This window comes from Centropristis striata, chromosome 16, assembly GCF_030273125.1.
Source record: "Centropristis striata isolate RG_2023a ecotype Rhode Island chromosome 16, C.striata_1.0, whole genome shotgun sequence".
Classification (NCBI taxonomy): Eukaryota; Metazoa; Chordata; class Actinopteri; order Perciformes; family Serranidae; genus Centropristis; species Centropristis striata.
The window spans coordinates 29,024,374-29,041,806 of record NC_081532.1 but is presented as its reverse complement, the minus strand read 5'-3'; the positions used below and the strand labels follow the sequence as shown (position 1 = coordinate 29,041,806).

The window sequence follows — 17,433 nt, the reverse complement described above, 5'->3', positions numbered from 1 at the left end:
AGCACATTTAAAAACAGCGCATGTCTGACCAAACTGCTGAACAGACCAAAACAGGTAATATATCATCATAAAGAAAATGTGTGCAAATGTATGATAATAAATAGAATAATATTTAATGCATTGGACTGCTCCGCTGTCAAACAAAACCTAAATGACTCTTTATATAAAGTATACTCCGAGTCATTTATTTGGAAAATCTGGCTTTGCAAAACAATGACACATTATGTTCACATCATCACAACACAATTCCACTGAAAGTCCATGCCTTAGGCAATATGCACCTTTAACTCCACTACAAGCATATGAAAAAAACTAACAAACAGCATTCTCGTCAAGGAAAATCTTTTTGCTGTGATGCAACTATGAGTGTGTTTATCCAATGGACTATTGAGCTTTTACTGAGAAAAACAAAGTATGATAGAGATGTTTCTGTGTTGAAAAGCGCTATGTGACGTCTGTAAAGCCCCCATTTCACACCTGCGCCACAAATATATTTGTTGTTTGCAGGGGCTCAGCAGTCAGGTTTCCGTAATGCAGGTGTGGTTTTCATCTCACAAATAGCTCGGCTACACTTACTGCTAGCTACAACATATAGAGCTGAACCATACAGATGTACACCAAGGTAAAAAGATTCACACAGACATTTACACAAAACCATGTCTAAAGGACTATGTTCATTGTTTTTATGCCATCTGTCTTCTGTTACATCCTTACACAATCTGCCTGTCCTGTATGCTAAGTGACCTTTTGTCATGCCACAGTTATTTTTTTTTAATAATGGTTGAGTAGTTAACATAAACTCAAAGAGGAAATGGTGCAGCTGGCATTTTAAAACATTTTAACAGGGCCAGCGTGTGCGGCCTATCACAGAAATTATTTATAGTAGTCATAATGTTTTCATTCGTCCTTTTTCTTGTTTTTGTCCTTGTTTAGCTCGGTATTTTTTAAATGTTTTTACTCATGTTGTTTTGTGTTATGATTGTCATAACTATGCACCTTATGCAGTGGCACTTTCAATTTCGTTGTATAGTGAACTATATAATGACAATAAAGACTATTTGATTTGATTTGATTTGATTAGTGTATAATCACGTCATAATAAGAATCATTATGTTTTTGTTAGATTTGAGCACTTCGTATCTACACTATTTCAAGTTGAAATGGCAAAGCCAACTATTACTTGTTTAAACCTTCAAAAAATATGGAACAGTTAAGTTATCATTTGCAGCTCTGCAGCAATGCTTCAGGGAACTATCTATCCCTTAAGCTGCAAATTGCTCCACCTTGTTCACAAGCTAGTTGCTAAATGGGTCTTTCTACTGTTCGGTGATGAACAGATGTACAGTGTGCAGGGGGTTTTCAGTGGGTGTTTCTTAGCTGAAAACAGCAGCCTGCTGTGACTGAAAATGTCACAACGAGAGTAACAAGTCAAGACAAGTCAAGTTTATTTATATAGCACATTTCATATGATAGATGAGGACTCAATGTGCTTTAAGATTCTAAAGTTCTGGGTCACAAAACTAAAACGATGAGCTAAAAGATGTTATAGAACTCTGTAGAGTCGGATGAAAAAACATCTTTGTGGGCTTCTCACTACCAGTGATCAAACACAAGTTTTGTGTTGGTTTAGAGATGTTGATTATAAAATATCCTAGAGATGGGAATCAAGAACTGGTTCCAGTTGAGATGCAAATCGTCAAATCCACTGATATCTTATGTCTCTGAGCTTATCAACTCCTTTCAGCAATGTTTGCATGTTTTACTGACAGCTATGCATATGCTGCTGGACACTCCTTCTTAATAACAAGATCGAGTCATGGCAGAAAAGAAGAAACGGTGCAAAGCTTGGCTTGATTTTATGAAAAAAGATAATAGCAGTGCTGCTTGTAAAGTCTGTAAAATATTTTTTTCAAGTAAGGGTGGAAACACCAGCAATATGCTGAAATATCTTTCTATGCAACATGGGCTCAAATTCCAGGAATGTTATGTATTTGACACTCTGTGTACGACTGGCACTCCTTGGCTTGGTTCCTGGTCTTTCTTACTTGACTAATGAAACTTAAATAAAACTAGTACAGCGCTGCATGAATGTTCACCCAATTCGTATATGCTGTGTTGAGACCCAGGGATAATATAACATCAGAAAACCTATGTAGGCCTACTTTTTCTCTCCATTGTTATCAATTCACATCCCTACTCACAACATGATGAGAAGGACACATTTAAAATGTTTGTTTTAACAAGAAACCTTGCTCTTATGGCACTGTGCCATAAGGAACTAATGTATTTTTGCACTTTTTGTGAGCACAAACTCTTGCTGTCATTCTTCCTGCCAGATGATGCCATAGTGAAAGAGAAGACCTACAAGGAGTTTACTCGAAAGCGACAGGGGGCCGTGAGACGCAGGATCCACCAGGTCAACGGACACAAGTTCATGTCCACTTTCCTCCGCCAACCCACCTTCTGTTTCCACTGCAAAGAGTTCATCTGGTGAGAGAGCCGAGCAAAGACGGCTGCCTGCCGCCTGCATGTATCTGTGTGGACTGTAAACTGGATCTGATTGTGTCTCTTTCTCTGTTTATTTATAGGGGTGTATTTGGAAAGCAGGGTTACCAGTGCCAAGGTGAGCAGACTTTATTTTCTCTTTCTACTACAGTTACTTAAATACACAGACATGAGTTATGAGTTTGACATTGAGTGGTTGTTCTCTCCAGTGTGCACCTGTGTGGTTCACAAACGATGCCACCAGCAGGTCGTCACTGTGTGTCCACGCATGAAGAAACCAACAAAAGAACAGGTAAGAGCGGTTTGACTGTGAGATAAGACACAACAATCCCACTGTTCACAGTATCAGTGATCTTTGGTGACAGCAGGATTTCTACTACAGATAATCAGATCGATGACATATTAATCAGTGTGCCAGGAGGTTTTCAGGCACCCAGGCTTTTTGTTATTTTTCACATCTCAGCAGCAGTTTATGCATAATGCAGGATGTGCTAAAGATAGCAGACCCCCAACAGCCCCTCCTACACACACACACACACACACACACAAACTCCCATCTCTGATGAACATCTGCAGTGATCAGCAGACCCTTCAACTTCCTGTTTCTGTGTTTAGCTGATCACTGAGCCAGAACCTTTTTGTAGCATTTTTACGTTCCTATAAATACTTCTGTGCTTGTTTTAGCATTTGAACATGTCATTAGTTTTTCATTTTGTTCCATCATACTGCATTTTGCTGTGCAATAAAAAAAATTGAGAAAAAAAGCAAATGCAGCAATGAGGGCCTGCTGTGGCTCAGTTGGTAGAGCGGGTAGCCCACCGATCGGAGGGTTGGTGGTTCAATCCCCGACCATGGCAGCCTACATGTCAAAGTATCCTTGAGCAAGATACTGAACCCCCATATTGCTCCCGATGGTGCGTTCATTGGTGTGAGAATGAATTCCCAGTGGTGGCAGGTGGCACCGTTTAGGGTAGCCTCTGCCACCAGTATGAATGTGTGTGTGAACGGGTGAATGAGTGCAGTCTGTAGTGTAAAGCGCTTTGAGTGGTTGCAAAGCGACTAGAAAAGTGCTATATAAGTGCAGGTCCATTTACCATTTACCATGAACAGAAATAAGGTCCTGCTACAGTACGCAGAAATAGGAACTAAACATTTTTACACAGTGCACTCTGTGTGACAGTTATTAAGAGTATGTAGTTGATACACTGTTGCAACACATAGTGGTTAGTTTACAGCATGTCTTCTCTCAGCAGCCCACAAACCAAGGCTTCAGCATTAACGTCCCTCACATGTTCAACATCCACAACTACAAGTCGCCCACCTTCTGTGACCACTGTGGCTCACTGCTGTGGGGGATAGTCAGGCAGGGGCTGCACTGTAAAGGTAAGACCCGAGTCAACATTTGTCTCTCAAAATGGTCATCTCAAATGATCTCAATCTGTCTTTTACTGAGTGCTTCTGTCTGTGTGGTTTCTCTCTTCAGTCTGTAAAATGAATGTGCACATCCGCTGCAGAGGCAACGTGGCTCCCAGCTGCGGGGTCAACAGTGTGGAACTGGCCAATAGGCTTGCAGAGATGGGTCTGCAGGCTGGAGGACTCTCTAAACGCAACTCAGTGGTAAACGATTTACAAATGAGTCAAATCAGTGTTCATTTTACTTTAATGTGGCTTTCATCAGGTTGAGTTTGACCTTTATTTAATTGTTTATTTATTTTTGCAGTCACAGGCCAAAAATGCAGGTCAGATCATGACGCCCACTGAAAGGGGAGAGCGCAGGGACTCTCAGGAGGCCCCTCGACTGGGCATCTCAGACTTCACGTTCCTTCAAGTCCTCGGCAAGGGCAGCTTTGGCAAGGTGGGAAGACAAGAGGAGAATGAGAAATGCTCTTTATAATGTGCTGAACAACGAACAGTGAGGACGACGGTACAATGTCGGCATTTGGTAGAGAGACATTTAAATCAGAAAAATGTAAAGCAACTACAAGAACATTCATTTTGTGTTGACTTTTGTGTTGAAAAGTGTTTTCCTTGAGCACCAACTCCTTGTTTCACAAAGATCTTGATCTAGCAAGTGCACACATTTGATGTTTTTATTATTATTATTTTTTTAAACACAGCTGTTTGCAGGATGCATAGCTAAAGAGTAATGTATCTAATTGTACCAGTGGTGGAATATAACTAAGTACATTTATTTAAGTACTGTACTTGCATACAGTTCTGAGGTACTTGTACTTTACTTGAATATTTCTATGTTATGTAACTTTATACTTCTACTTCACTACTATTGAAGCAAATATTGTACTTTTTTTTTCTCCACTGCATTTAGCTGAAAAGTTTAGTTACTTTTCAGGTCGAGATTTAACATAAGAAAACATGATAAAGTTAAAATGATTCAATATTTTAAACCTCATAAAAGTAGGCGTATATTACATCGTTAAAATAAGCTCTATCTTACCAAATTAAAATGCTGATTACATAAATGCATCAATACAAATAATCTAATGTATTTAGAATATATAAAATCTCAGTGGGTCCATTCTGTATAGCGAGTACTTTTACTTTTGATAATTTAAGTACATTTTGATGCTGATACTTTTGTACTTTTACTTGAGTAAGTTTGAATGCAGAACTTTTACTTGTAGTGGAGTAATTTCACAGTGTAGTATTAGTGCTTTTACTTCAGTAAATGATCTGAATACTTTTTTCACCACTGAATTGTAGCTATGTTAGATTAATAACAATAATAATAATATGATGAGGATGTAACTTTGTGTAAGCCACCAATGTAATTATACATATTATAAAACAATATCTCACAATGATTTTCATAAATGAAATGGACATATTACATATCTGTCTTGACAAATCCCACAGTTCCCTCCATCTTTTGAATGACTAGCACTGTCTCTTTTAGATAGTTCATCAATCAAAAATAATAATTCTGCAAAGGAAAATCCTCTCCTGCTTCCTTTTAACTAGCTAACCTACTACTCACTGCTAAACTTTGCTGGGGAAAATGAAAAACAGCCTTGTCCACTCTGTGTGCAGTAAATAATTTTGCGTGAAATCTTAGGGAATCTGACATGGGGACAAGCGTTAGGAATAACGGTAAGGCTTTATATTAAGGTCCTTGTAATAACCATTAATTAATAAGTAATAAGGCCCTTGTAAGTCCTTACAAGATGCTTATTAACATTATTGTATGTTAACAAGCTTATATAATTGTTAATAATGGCATTATAATACAGCTAATAGCAGGCTATAAGAGATTTATAAGCACTAATAAAAAACTTGTTAACAGTTTGCAAATGCTTAAGAACATTAATAAAAGCCTCATGAGTATCTTATAATTGTTCATAATAGCATTACAAACACCCATGACCCACCCATTATGTCTTTGCCATGCCTTTATTAATCTTATTTTGTTTGCTTATTGATATTAAAATATACTTTATTGCTCATCTATTATAAGTTAACTATAAGTTAACTATGCTTTAACTACCGGATCTAAAGCGAGAACAATGCCTTATTACTTGTTAATTAATGGTTATTAAGGACCTTATTATAAAGCGTTACCGGAATAACTATATGTCTATTATATTATATATATATTGTATTATATTGTCTGATGGACTTGTTTGCTTATGTAAGTGATGTAGAATCATCAGTATTAAACTGAGATTGTTACATAACCAGTTAAAAACTTGTAGCTGCTTTAATAAATATTTTCTAAAGATTTTGTAACATGAAGCCAATGAATTAGCATTTACCTTTACATAGCAGAACCTCATCTATCCCGATGGTGAAAACCTCTGAATTGTCGTTTATCGTACTGTGTGTATCTGCAGGTGATGCTGGCCAGACTAAATGACAGAGATCGAGTTTTCGCCGTCAAAGTGTTGAAGAAGGACATCATTTTACAGGACGATGATGTGGAGTGTACCATGACTGAAAAGAGGGTGCTGTCACTGGCCTGCTGTCACCCCTACCTCACCCAGCTCTACTGCTGCTTCCAGACACCGGTCAGTACAGATTACACACACATGCAATGTGTAACAATGAAGCAAGCTTGGAGAGAGATGGAAGTGCTGTTTCTTGGAAAGTGCACTGTGAAAACAAAGAGGGTGAAACTTCACAGTCATACTTTACTTTTTGTCTTTCAGGTATTTTGATTGAACTAAACCTGCACAGCAGCACCTTTCAAAGATCATTTTGAAACCTAAAAGCCATTAGCCAGTTTAAATACCTTGCATGCCTGTTTATTTTTTAGTAGACAACTACTTTTCTATTACATATTATGTTTATCAACAATTTGAAATAAATAGTTCCCTCCTATGTTTTTACATTGATGTCTCATAATGTCTTATAAGTCTTTATATCCTTTAGAAATGGCCTCTAATACTAATTGTTATTTATAGAGCACTTTTCAAAACACAGGTTTCAAAGTGCTTTACAAAGGCAGATTAAAACAGATATAAAATTTTAAAAACAATTTTAATGATTATTTTTGGGGCATTTTTCATGCTTTATTGAAAGTGACAGAAAGGGGGAGACAGAGGGGAGGACATGTGGCAAAGGGACCTCAGGCCGGGTTCAAACCCGGGTCCTGAGGCAGCAGCAAGGACTCAGCCTTAATGGTACGCTCTCAGTGTGAGCCACTGGGAAATTCAAATTTTCAAAGTGAAAAAAAATATATTTTTAGTGTATGAATAAAAAAGCACTCTAATAAGGAACATGAAAACATTATGTGCAATCAAAAGACATTTCAAAGAAAGATAAAGCTCAAGTAAAATCAGTAAAAAAAAATTGATCGCTGGTCTTCCTGTGGCATAGTATCTATTCTTACAGCCCTGCTCACAAATACATTCATGAGGTTCCTCAAACTGTTATCAGGCTCATTCATCTGGACCTGCACATGTTTCTTCAGTTTCCTCTTAGAACAAGTTGGCCAGTTAGACACACTGTAGTGTAAACAGTTAGTGTAAAGAGTGAGTTAGGAAACAGCATTGTAATGAGTACATTGGTCAGCAGGTGGCAGCAGTTTTCCAGTGTTGGATCATGAGAGGGTGTGAGATTATGAATGAGGCTCAGACGGACACGCCTAATCAGCTTTTGTCCTTTGAACCCTCACTGACCTACTTCACCTGGGATCCAAATAGAGTAGCACAACGTGAAGATTTGACTCAGTGATCCTGATCCTCTGGCACTCAAACCTTTGCACCTCATTGTCACTTTATAAGGTGTCTCGTCGCTGTTTTCCTGAGCAGGTCATTGTGATAAATGACTTGCCATTTTCTTCTTAAAACACCTCGGAACGTTTTTAAATAACATTGCTATAATAAGATACATGTTCACTATTTAAAGAGTAATTTTGCATCCGCTTTTAACTTTTCTCCAGTGTGACTTTTGCAAAGTGAGTGTGTATGGAAAGAGTTAGAGAGGGGATGCGTAGGGGGGATGTGTTGCGCCTGCGGTGAGGTGGAGTGTTGTTTTTTTTTACCAAATGATGTGTTTTTGGAATTTCCTTCGACGCAGCAATTTATCATCAGCTGCTCATCTTGACCATTAAACAGCAATTTAAATCTAATCTTGCATTGCCAGACATTCACCTCATCAAGTTCATTGATGTTTGGAAAGAGTCTTGCAAAATAAATTAGTCCAAGTAAACTTTGGAAACTCCAGAGGCAGCCATTTATTGGCTGTGAATTTAAAATGACCTCTGCAGGAAATGGCATGTGTGGTTACCTTAATGTTCAAGTATAATAAATTGTGGAATTACATTAAAGTAAAACGGTGAAAAAGTTTTTTCAGATAAAATGGTCCTTTCACCTTGGAGCTCAAATAATAAATAAATAAATACAAATAATAATAATGTAATAGCTTTACTGTTTCAAAAACAGTTACAAAAACAAAGCAAAGCATAAAAACTTTGGAAATTCAGAACTATTAATGCCAGCGTGACTAGAATTTAAAGATTTTACAACTCAATAGAGAACCACAACCAAGAAACTCTTGATTTAAAGATTACTGTAATGGCTTTACAGCTAGACCACACACAGAGTGCTGACTGCTCTACTTGTGCAGCATATTATTATAATACATAATACTTCTCAGGGTAAATACTGGACCACTCTTAACCACAGAGCAGTTAAACGGAGTCAGCTGTGGATGAATGTCCTCATCACTTCAGGAAGCTTTATGAGCAGATCCTGCACATAAAGTTCTCCTGCAGTGTATTTTTTTCTTTTTTTTTCAGGCTCTCATTTTCTAGATCACATGTCAACCATAGCCTGCAATGAGAGAAGAAGATTTATGGCTTTGCTCAGTATTTTCTTTGCCCCGTTGACTTTCCACTTCGGTTAGTTGCACAGGAATCCATTAAACAGACATGTGAAATTTATGACAAGTGTCATCCTTGAAGCGGTCTCAGCATGTCCACGGTCATGGGTTCTTGGACTCTGTAATAAAAAGGAAGCCTGTGTGAGGCTACTGTGGTTTTCGTGCACGCGTGTAAATGTCCTCTTCTTTTGCTTCCCCCTGCAGGACCGGCTCTTCTTTGTGATGGAGTTTGTGAATGGTGGCGATCTGATGTTCCACATCCAGAAGTCAAGGAAGTTTGAAGAGCCAAGAGCACGTTTCTACACGGCAGAGATCACCTCGGCTCTAATGTTCCTGCACAGCAAAGGCATCATCTACAGGTCTGAACCAGGGAACACAGATAACAATGCTCTTTGCTGTGCCAAATAGAGTAGAACATATGAGTGCACAGAAAGGTCTCCGAAGCTTTATGTAATAGTCAGCGCAGTCACTGCAGTCTCCATCTGAACTCAAAATTTAGTCTTTTAACCCTCTGAACCCCAAACTGTTTCCTGCCACATTTTACTTACTTTGGCCTCGATTTTTGAACTCCTGCTCGTCAAAAAAAAAATATATATAAAAAATAAATAAATAAATAAATATATATATATATATATATATATATCTCAAGAAGTAGGGAATTTATGATTTCACAAATCATAAAAAAACGCAAGTGTAATTTATTTGGTTATTATGTATTTATTTATTTTACCAAAAATTGGGAAAATATAGAATCAACACATTCAACATTTTTCAAATTTTGCCAATATAACAAATGGGATGATATAACGGTATTTATAATTTAAAATAAGTAATGTTTTCTCTTTATCTATCTATCTATCTATCTATCTATCTATCTATCTATCTATCTATCTATCTATCTATCTATCTATCTATCTATCTATCTATCTATCTATCTATCTATCTATCTATCTATCTATCTATCTATCTATCTATCTATCTATCTATCTATCTATCTATCTATCTCTAAGTAGACTTACAACCTAAATTCAAGCTATTTCAAGCAGTTGATTCAAAACACAAGTACTTTTCAGACCTTGAAGACACCACATTAAAATTAGAATGTTTTCCAGATAAAACTAAACGCCATTTCTTTATGGCATGTGTTAGTGAAGCTGGAGGGACGCACAGTTTTGTTAACATCGAGTAATGAGTATACCAAAATAGGCTTTTTCATTTAGACAATTTATTTATTGAATAACCAGGAAACGTGCTGTCGTGATACAGCATATATCATTATTTAGATATGTAATGACCTTTATCGAGATGGAAGATTTTTGCGTTAGCTTTACATACTGTACATATCAAACTATTTATATTACCCTCTCCTCTCTGCGCTTCTGTAAACAACCTGCAGCTTAGTTGTGGTTTCGGTTTGTCATGTGACTGCAGCTGAGTTGTGCTGAATACTGCAGAATTCACAAACAACCATTCCACTCAAACAGTTGAAATGTTTATTTGTTTTAAGAGAAAAAAATAGAAAGTTGAGATGACTGAATAGCATAATAAAACACCACATATTTTAAACAACATATTCAAGGTTAAATATAAGTTTTGTGAGACTGCAAATTTATAACAGAGAACCCGCATTACAAACTTGTGGGCAGATATCAAACAGGGACAGTCAAGATGCTTTTTTCCCTATCCAGCATTTAGGATCTTGACCGGTACTTCACCTGTCCTCTGTTGTGTTTAATCTGTCTTTTGCGATTTGTCCAACTTTATTGGAGTGAAATGCAAAATCTCTGGGGTGCTCCTTTAAGATGGATGTGGTAACTGAATTTATTCAGCAATTATTTCCTCACTTCCCATTTCAGTGGAAACATCAGTGCCGCTTTTGAAGCCATCAATCACATAATGTTTTTGCCCCTGTGGCTTCATCTCAGCCTCCTCTCAAACTGCTGTTAGCCCTTAATGATTACTTTTTCCATTGATTTTCTCCAAGCAGCTCTTGCAACACAACACGTTTGCTGCAGGCATATACTTGAGCTGTGCATCCAAATGTCCACTTTAAGGCCCATTATCACCTATATTCTCCTTACAGGCCCATATCCTATAATAGCACCAAGCACTGATTACTACAGCTTCTCCAGCACAATTAAATTTTGTGCGAACTGCACTTTTGATTATATAATTCAATGTTCCTATTTTTAGATTGTTGTTGCTAGTATCCAGCATCAGATGTTATATCAGTTTATTCTTTGAGGCCTTTTTAGGATGATACTTGCAGGCAGTAAGGTGGCATTGCAGTGAACTCCCTGCCAGTACATGATGATAAGGAAGGGGGCATCATGTGAGCTAAATCCTGAGTTATATTTAGTGGTCCAAGTGTTCCGTGTCATCCTGTGCCACATAGTGTGACTTTGAGCTGAAGAGGCCACAAGCAGTTTGCATGCTACAACTAAAATAACAAGTCAAAGAACAGCTTACACATCAGGGTACTGTAAGAGGAGCAGGGCTCGTGCTTTCTCCTTTAAAAGAAGAGTCACTGTGTTGTGTAATATCATGTCTTCCAGTGGGTCAACTAGATATCCATCTAGATAAACAGTATCTCTTTTAGCTTGATGTCACATTATGGTTTGAAGCTTCTGAGTTGATTCAGCAGCATGTTTCCCGTTACTGTCCTCCTCAAAAAGAAGTTTAAAGATGTTGTCTTGAAAATGCTGTGGTTAGTCATGATATCAAATGCATGTAGTTTTGTAGAAAACTTACCTTTCAAGCGGTCTGACGCCAGGCTGGCTGACTTTTAACAATTGTTTCGTGAGAAAAGTCTGCAGGGGGTGAACACAGGATCATGAACAGCTGCTCAGTGTCATGCACAAGCCCTGAAATAAACACAGCCTTTGTCAAACTATGGAATTAGTTGGAAATGTGCCAGAGAGGTGTTATGTTGTTGTTTTTTGACCCCACCAAGAATTAAGAGCGCTTTCATTTACCTTTTTAACAAGCCACTGCTTAATAGTTACTAGGATCACAGTGGTATAACCTTAAGTTGGTTCATATTTGTGTAGAAATCAGAAGACTGGTGGTCCTACCCTCTAACCACCATCATCACAATCATAGTATCTGCGTCATAGTGTTTGTCATAGCTTCCTCATCTCTTCTTTGGAAATTTTCTCATTAGTGCAACCCTATCGCTTACCCACTTAGTTGTTCTTGCAGTGTCATAAATTTTGGTGTTGAAATTTGCAGATGTCTGACTGAGCCATATACTATAAGAAGAGGTTCAGAGTCTAAGGCTATGTCTACTAAAACATTTTCATTCCATAAACAAAATCATTTAAGCACCATGGCAGAAAAACTATAATTAACACGCCTGAAAATGAATATTAAGATCACCTTATTAGTCCCACAACGGAGAAATTCAACCACTGCATTTAACCCACCCTTTTACACACCAGTGAACACACCATGCTTAGGACATCACTGCACTCAGGGAGCTGTGTGGTGGGCTTAGGTGCCTTGCTCAAGGGCACCTTGACCTGTCAGTCCTGGGATTCAAACCGGCATCCCTTCGGTTACAAGCCCGATTCCTAACCTCTAGGACACAACTGACCTACATGCCCAGTCAAACACGTGCAGGTATAAACGAGAAGAAGATGGTCTAGTTACTCTGCGGTTCAAAACGCATTATACATTTTCCAAACAAAATATTCAGTTCAATTAAATTTCAATCTCTGGCTCCTGTTCACATGTTGAAGTGAGCACTGAACCCCTCAGGCCTGCGCCTTGCATGGAAGCTTTGTTTGTGAAAAGGTGCATGAGAGGCAAATTTTAAAGCGATTTTCTTGGTAAGGTAGAAAAGGCAATATATAAATGCTGACCATTTACTACTTTTTACCTTCTTGTGTAGCTCAGTGATGAGAACATGGTAGTAAAACTGCCAAGGTTAGAGATTAATTTCTCAGTGGACACATTTATGTTAAATTATATACATCCAAATTACTGGAAAGTGCTTTGGAGCCTGAAAATGTTTGTAAAATAGCAGAACTGGAAATATACTATCACATACACAATAGGGGTGGGCGATATGGCCCTAAAAGATTATCACAATATTTCAGGGTATTTTTGCGATAACGATATTCTTGACAATATTACAAAATACTGAATATAAAATAAAATATAGAAAATATGATTTTTTTTAAGTCTGTATAAATAAATAAAACTAAAAGTAAAACTCTTGACTCTTGAAAAATAGCAAATAATAAAAAATAACCATCTAGGGGGTCCGGAAGCCCCACCAGTAGAAAATTTTGTGCATTTTTAAGTAAAATGCATCAATCTCATCCACTTTGGGAGCTAAATGTGAGAAAACACCTCACATAACATTTTTCATAGTCAACAGGGCTTTTCACTAGGACATGGAGCAGCCAGACAGGGTTGAAACAGCTGGCTAGGGGGGTAGGGGCCGGGGTTTAGACTGACTGACGAGTGACAGACACTCTACTGAGCAAAACACAAAATAACTTTTTATTATGAATAGTGTAGATATACTTTCAGTGGCTTGAAATGTAACATTAGCGCTGCACATGAGACTATGGCGGGCCGCCACGGTCTCGGTAATTAATAGAAATCCTTATGCCACTACGGCAACAAGTAGGAATGTTGCCAATATCATGATATGCATTTTTTTACACATAAAAAAAAATACTGGTATAATCGTGAATGATACGATATGGCACACCCCTAATACACACTGAAAAATAAATAAATTTAATGGCCTCTACAGTTTTACTATTGCTGTTGTATTAAGCCGTCACATGCTGTTGGTGTACACACATCAGAGTTTATCTCTTTTGGTTCGTTGCTGAGAGGGACAGTAACCATGAAGATATGAGTCACTGTTACACAACCAGCTTAGAGAAGAGCAAACCAGATTAATCCAACCAAGCTGACGATGCTTTACCAGCAGTCTGCCTGTTTTTCTCATTCAGAAATTCTGTGTTCCTGTTTTTGCCATCCTGTTTGATGAAATAACTCAGGATCTTTTTTTATGTTTTTTGCTGCAAGAAAGCAGAAGTGAAAAAAGAAAAGAAAAAACTGTTCATTTTAAGCAGTTCTTCTCCCAATTGTTATCATTTATCTTCAGCATCAGTCTGTGCTGTTATATAGTATATTTTTTTCAATCCGTCTAAAAATGACCTTCGTTCTATCGTTGGGTCACCTGATCACAGATTAGAGCTTGACTCCAGAGCCCACAGTCAAAAGGTTAAATCCCTCTGTCATGTAGCAAAGCGCCGACATGAGCAGAGGAAGAGTTCATGCAGTTTGTTTTTCTGAGACATCCACATGCACAGACAGCACTGGGGAATATACATGACATTACACGTTTTATTTTCAGCTGAATAAATGTTGATCATAGAAAGGGAAATATCATGTCTCATCACTTCAACAACACACCTCACTATGAAATTGTTTTCAATCTAATAACCTTAGTAATGAAAGAGTGTGGTGTATTCAAATAAAATAAGGTAGCTATGATGTAGTTCCAGCTAGCTCTTGAGGTTAAGGTTAAGGTTAAAATTTATTGTCCCCAAAAGGAAATTTGGCTTGGCCACAGTGCATATTTACTTCATAAAAAACATCACATCACACAACACAAAAGAAACATTACATTACATTGACACGAACCTGAGAAGCATTACATGGTACTACTTCACAAGAGGAAAAGGGCGTTACTGACAGCGTAGTACTTAGTAATCTGTAAGTTAAAGTGCTGTTATGTATTTTTGACATTGCTATATTTTAAATCAAGTGCATGTGCTTAAGTGCTAGAATCTTTATTGCACATTTCTCTATTGCACATTATTCAGCAGTTTAATGGAGGCTGGCACAAATGATCATTCCAGGCAATTGGATTTGAAATTTGGTACAGAGTCTTCTTCCTGATGGCAGGGTTTCATATTCAGGGAAGTGGGGGGTCTTGGGGGTCTGAGGAAAATTCCCTTGCTTGTTTTATAACTGCCTGCCCATACAAATGCTGTATGGACTCATATTCTCTCTTACCTACAACTTTCATGGCTGTTTTGTGCATGTTGGCTTGATTTTCAGCTGAACTGTTAAGTTGCCAAACCATGCATTAATTCCATATCTTAAGATTGAATGGTAGAATACCATCATGATCTGACTGCTCTCCGCCTTAAACTTCTATATGTCCTTTAATTATACAATTTTACATTTCATGATAAACACAAAATAATCAATTTCAGCAGTTAAAGTAAACCCATAATTTGTCATTTTCTGCAACTAGGACATCAATCTAGAAAACAACAAAAACCAAAGACTGTGTTTGGTGGTATTATGAGGTAGAATGGGATCATGGGAGTTGTTGTCTTTACCACTTTTGGCAAGGTCATTAAAACCAGTAAAAACACTGAACAAAGCAGCTTCACGTTGCAATTGTAAAAAGTTGCACATTATACCTTTTTAGTCAATTTTCTTGATTTACCCAAAGACCACAAATCACACAGTATGCTTTAGAGGAGAAACAGCCCACATTGATAACCAAAAAACTTGCTCCAACTTGCATAATCAATCATTAACAAATTAAAATCACTCTAACTTCATTTACCTCCAGAATGTTTGGTCCCATCTGACATATTATGCTGAGAGGATTTCTTCCATGGAAACAACAATAACTCAGGTTTTGCCTCTCTTGGCTCTAGAATAAACAATGACATCAGAGCACTTTTCCTTCTTGCCAGCCTAAGTGGTTATCTGAGTCTTCTTGGCTGCCACCAGGGCCTCGTCTGTCAGTGTCTCCTGCTGCCACGGGAGCTCCACTGTCCTCAGACGACATTCCCTTTGTGCCTCGCCACAATTTGTACCTATGAGATATAATTAGAAACGGCAACCATGACTATTTTCCATTTATACCTGCTGGATAACAAAGCCCCAAAACAAATGTCTAATTATCTGTGTCTTTCTGTTTTTCTCTTGCCTTTCAGGGATCTTAAATTGGACAATGTTCTTCTTGATAAAGACGGTCACTGTAAGCTGGCGGACTTTGGCATGTGCAAAGAGGGAATATTTGAAGGTGCTGCCACAGGAACTTTCTGTGGGACCCCAGATTACATTGCTCCCGAGGTCAGTTTCTACACTTGCTGAACAAACTTACTATAACTTTATACACAAACAGTTAAAGACCCCTAACTACTTCTAATGACGGACATTTGGATCCTGTATCCAGTGCACCTGTGATGCAGAAAATTGCCATATATTTAGTGCTGTCAGAATTAATTCAAGCTCTTTTAGCTTCCTGCAGATCATTGAGTTCATGATGCAGTTCCCAGTCCCATCCTCTCTCCATCACACCACCACACTATAAACAAACACTGTGGTCACTGCCCGTCACTCCAAACTGCCTCCTGACTTACTGGCAGGCAGCATACCTGTGAGGTCAGCTTGTCCAGGGCTCTGTTGACCTGGCAAGTCCTGATCCCCTCATCAGAAAAAAACGTCTTTAGAGACGTGCCCCGTTTTCATAATGAGGGATTAAGATGGTCTGTTTCCTCATGTTTGAGGGATTTTTCTCTGACCAAGACTGTGTGCCTGGATTTATGAAAGACTTCTTTGCTGTCCTCAACAAATGCTCCTCAGTGTAGCCTCGCTGGCAACACCCTAATCCAACACTTCTACAAGCTGAGCCTCATGGAGTGATTTTACATTTTGCTGTAGTGCTGTTTGTGCTGTGATGGTTAACGTCATGGTATGCTGTGACATGTTTCCACAGATCCTGCAGGAGATGCTGTATGGGCCCTCTGTGGATTGGTGGGCTCTCGGGGTGCTGCTGTATGAGATGCTGTCAGGACATGCTCCCTTTGAGGCCGAAAATGAAGATGACCTCTTTGAATCCATCCTCAATGAAGAGATTGTTTATGCGTCTTGGCTCAGCACAGAGGCAGTCAATATACTCAAAGCTGTGAGTCTGCATCTTAACACAAGAACCGTTATTTACCTCCTCAGTCACACATGCACAAAACTAATATTGGTGAACATTTGCCGCCCATTCACTTCATTCAATGCATGGGAAGGGACAAATAAAACATTCATTTTCCTTAACCGCACTTGGGTCGCTGGAGCCAATCCCAATTTTCGAGTCACCAATTAAGTTCATGTTTTTGGACTGTTGGAGAAAGCTGGAGTACCTGGTGAGAACCCACACTGACACGGGGAGAGCATGCAGGCTGGAGTTGAACCAGCGATCCTCTTGCTGTGAGGCAAGAGTGCTAACCACTTCACCACATTCAAAACTAAAACAAATTTGCATCTTTGCATCACGTGGAATTCAACTTTGGTCAAGTTTAACCAGAGGAGACGCAGCTTCCCTGCACACATACAGTGATCAGGTCATCCGCCTGCGTTCATGGATGTGTGACCGTAACCCAGTGCAACAGTGAACTTGTCAATTTTTTAATGATAAGTAAAACTTGACAAAAACAACTATTTGAAATTCAGTATTACGTTAACAATAATGTATTATTTAGATGTAGACAGGTAAAGTCAAGTACATTTTTAAACTGTACAACCATTTAAAGTGCTTCACCAGCT

At 38.3% G+C, this 17,433-nt stretch overlaps 1 protein-coding gene across 2 annotated transcripts in view; it reads left to right on the top strand.

Moving 5' to 3' along the window:
* prkcha (protein kinase C, eta, a) overlaps positions 1-17,433 on the top strand; it is a 31,242-nt gene that overhangs the window by 9,104 nt on the left and 4,705 nt on the right. The window contains exons 3-12 of one of the 2 annotated variants that reach the window (XM_059353798.1): positions 2,337-2,490; positions 2,589-2,623; positions 2,715-2,797; positions 3,759-3,888; positions 3,989-4,122; positions 4,226-4,360; positions 6,354-6,527; positions 9,049-9,203; positions 15,831-15,969; positions 16,616-16,804. In XM_059353798.1, coding sequence (XP_059209781.1) covers positions 2,337-2,490; positions 2,589-2,623; positions 2,715-2,797; positions 3,759-3,888; positions 3,989-4,122; positions 4,226-4,360; positions 6,354-6,527; positions 9,049-9,203; positions 15,831-15,969; positions 16,616-16,804 — 1,328 coding nt within the window. Of the gene's footprint in view, positions 1-2,336; positions 2,491-2,588; positions 2,624-2,714; positions 2,798-3,755; positions 3,889-3,988; positions 4,123-4,225; positions 4,361-6,353; positions 6,528-9,048; positions 9,204-15,830; positions 15,970-16,615; positions 16,805-17,433 lie in introns of both variants that reach the window. The other variant, XM_059353797.1, reaches the window with a different exon arrangement.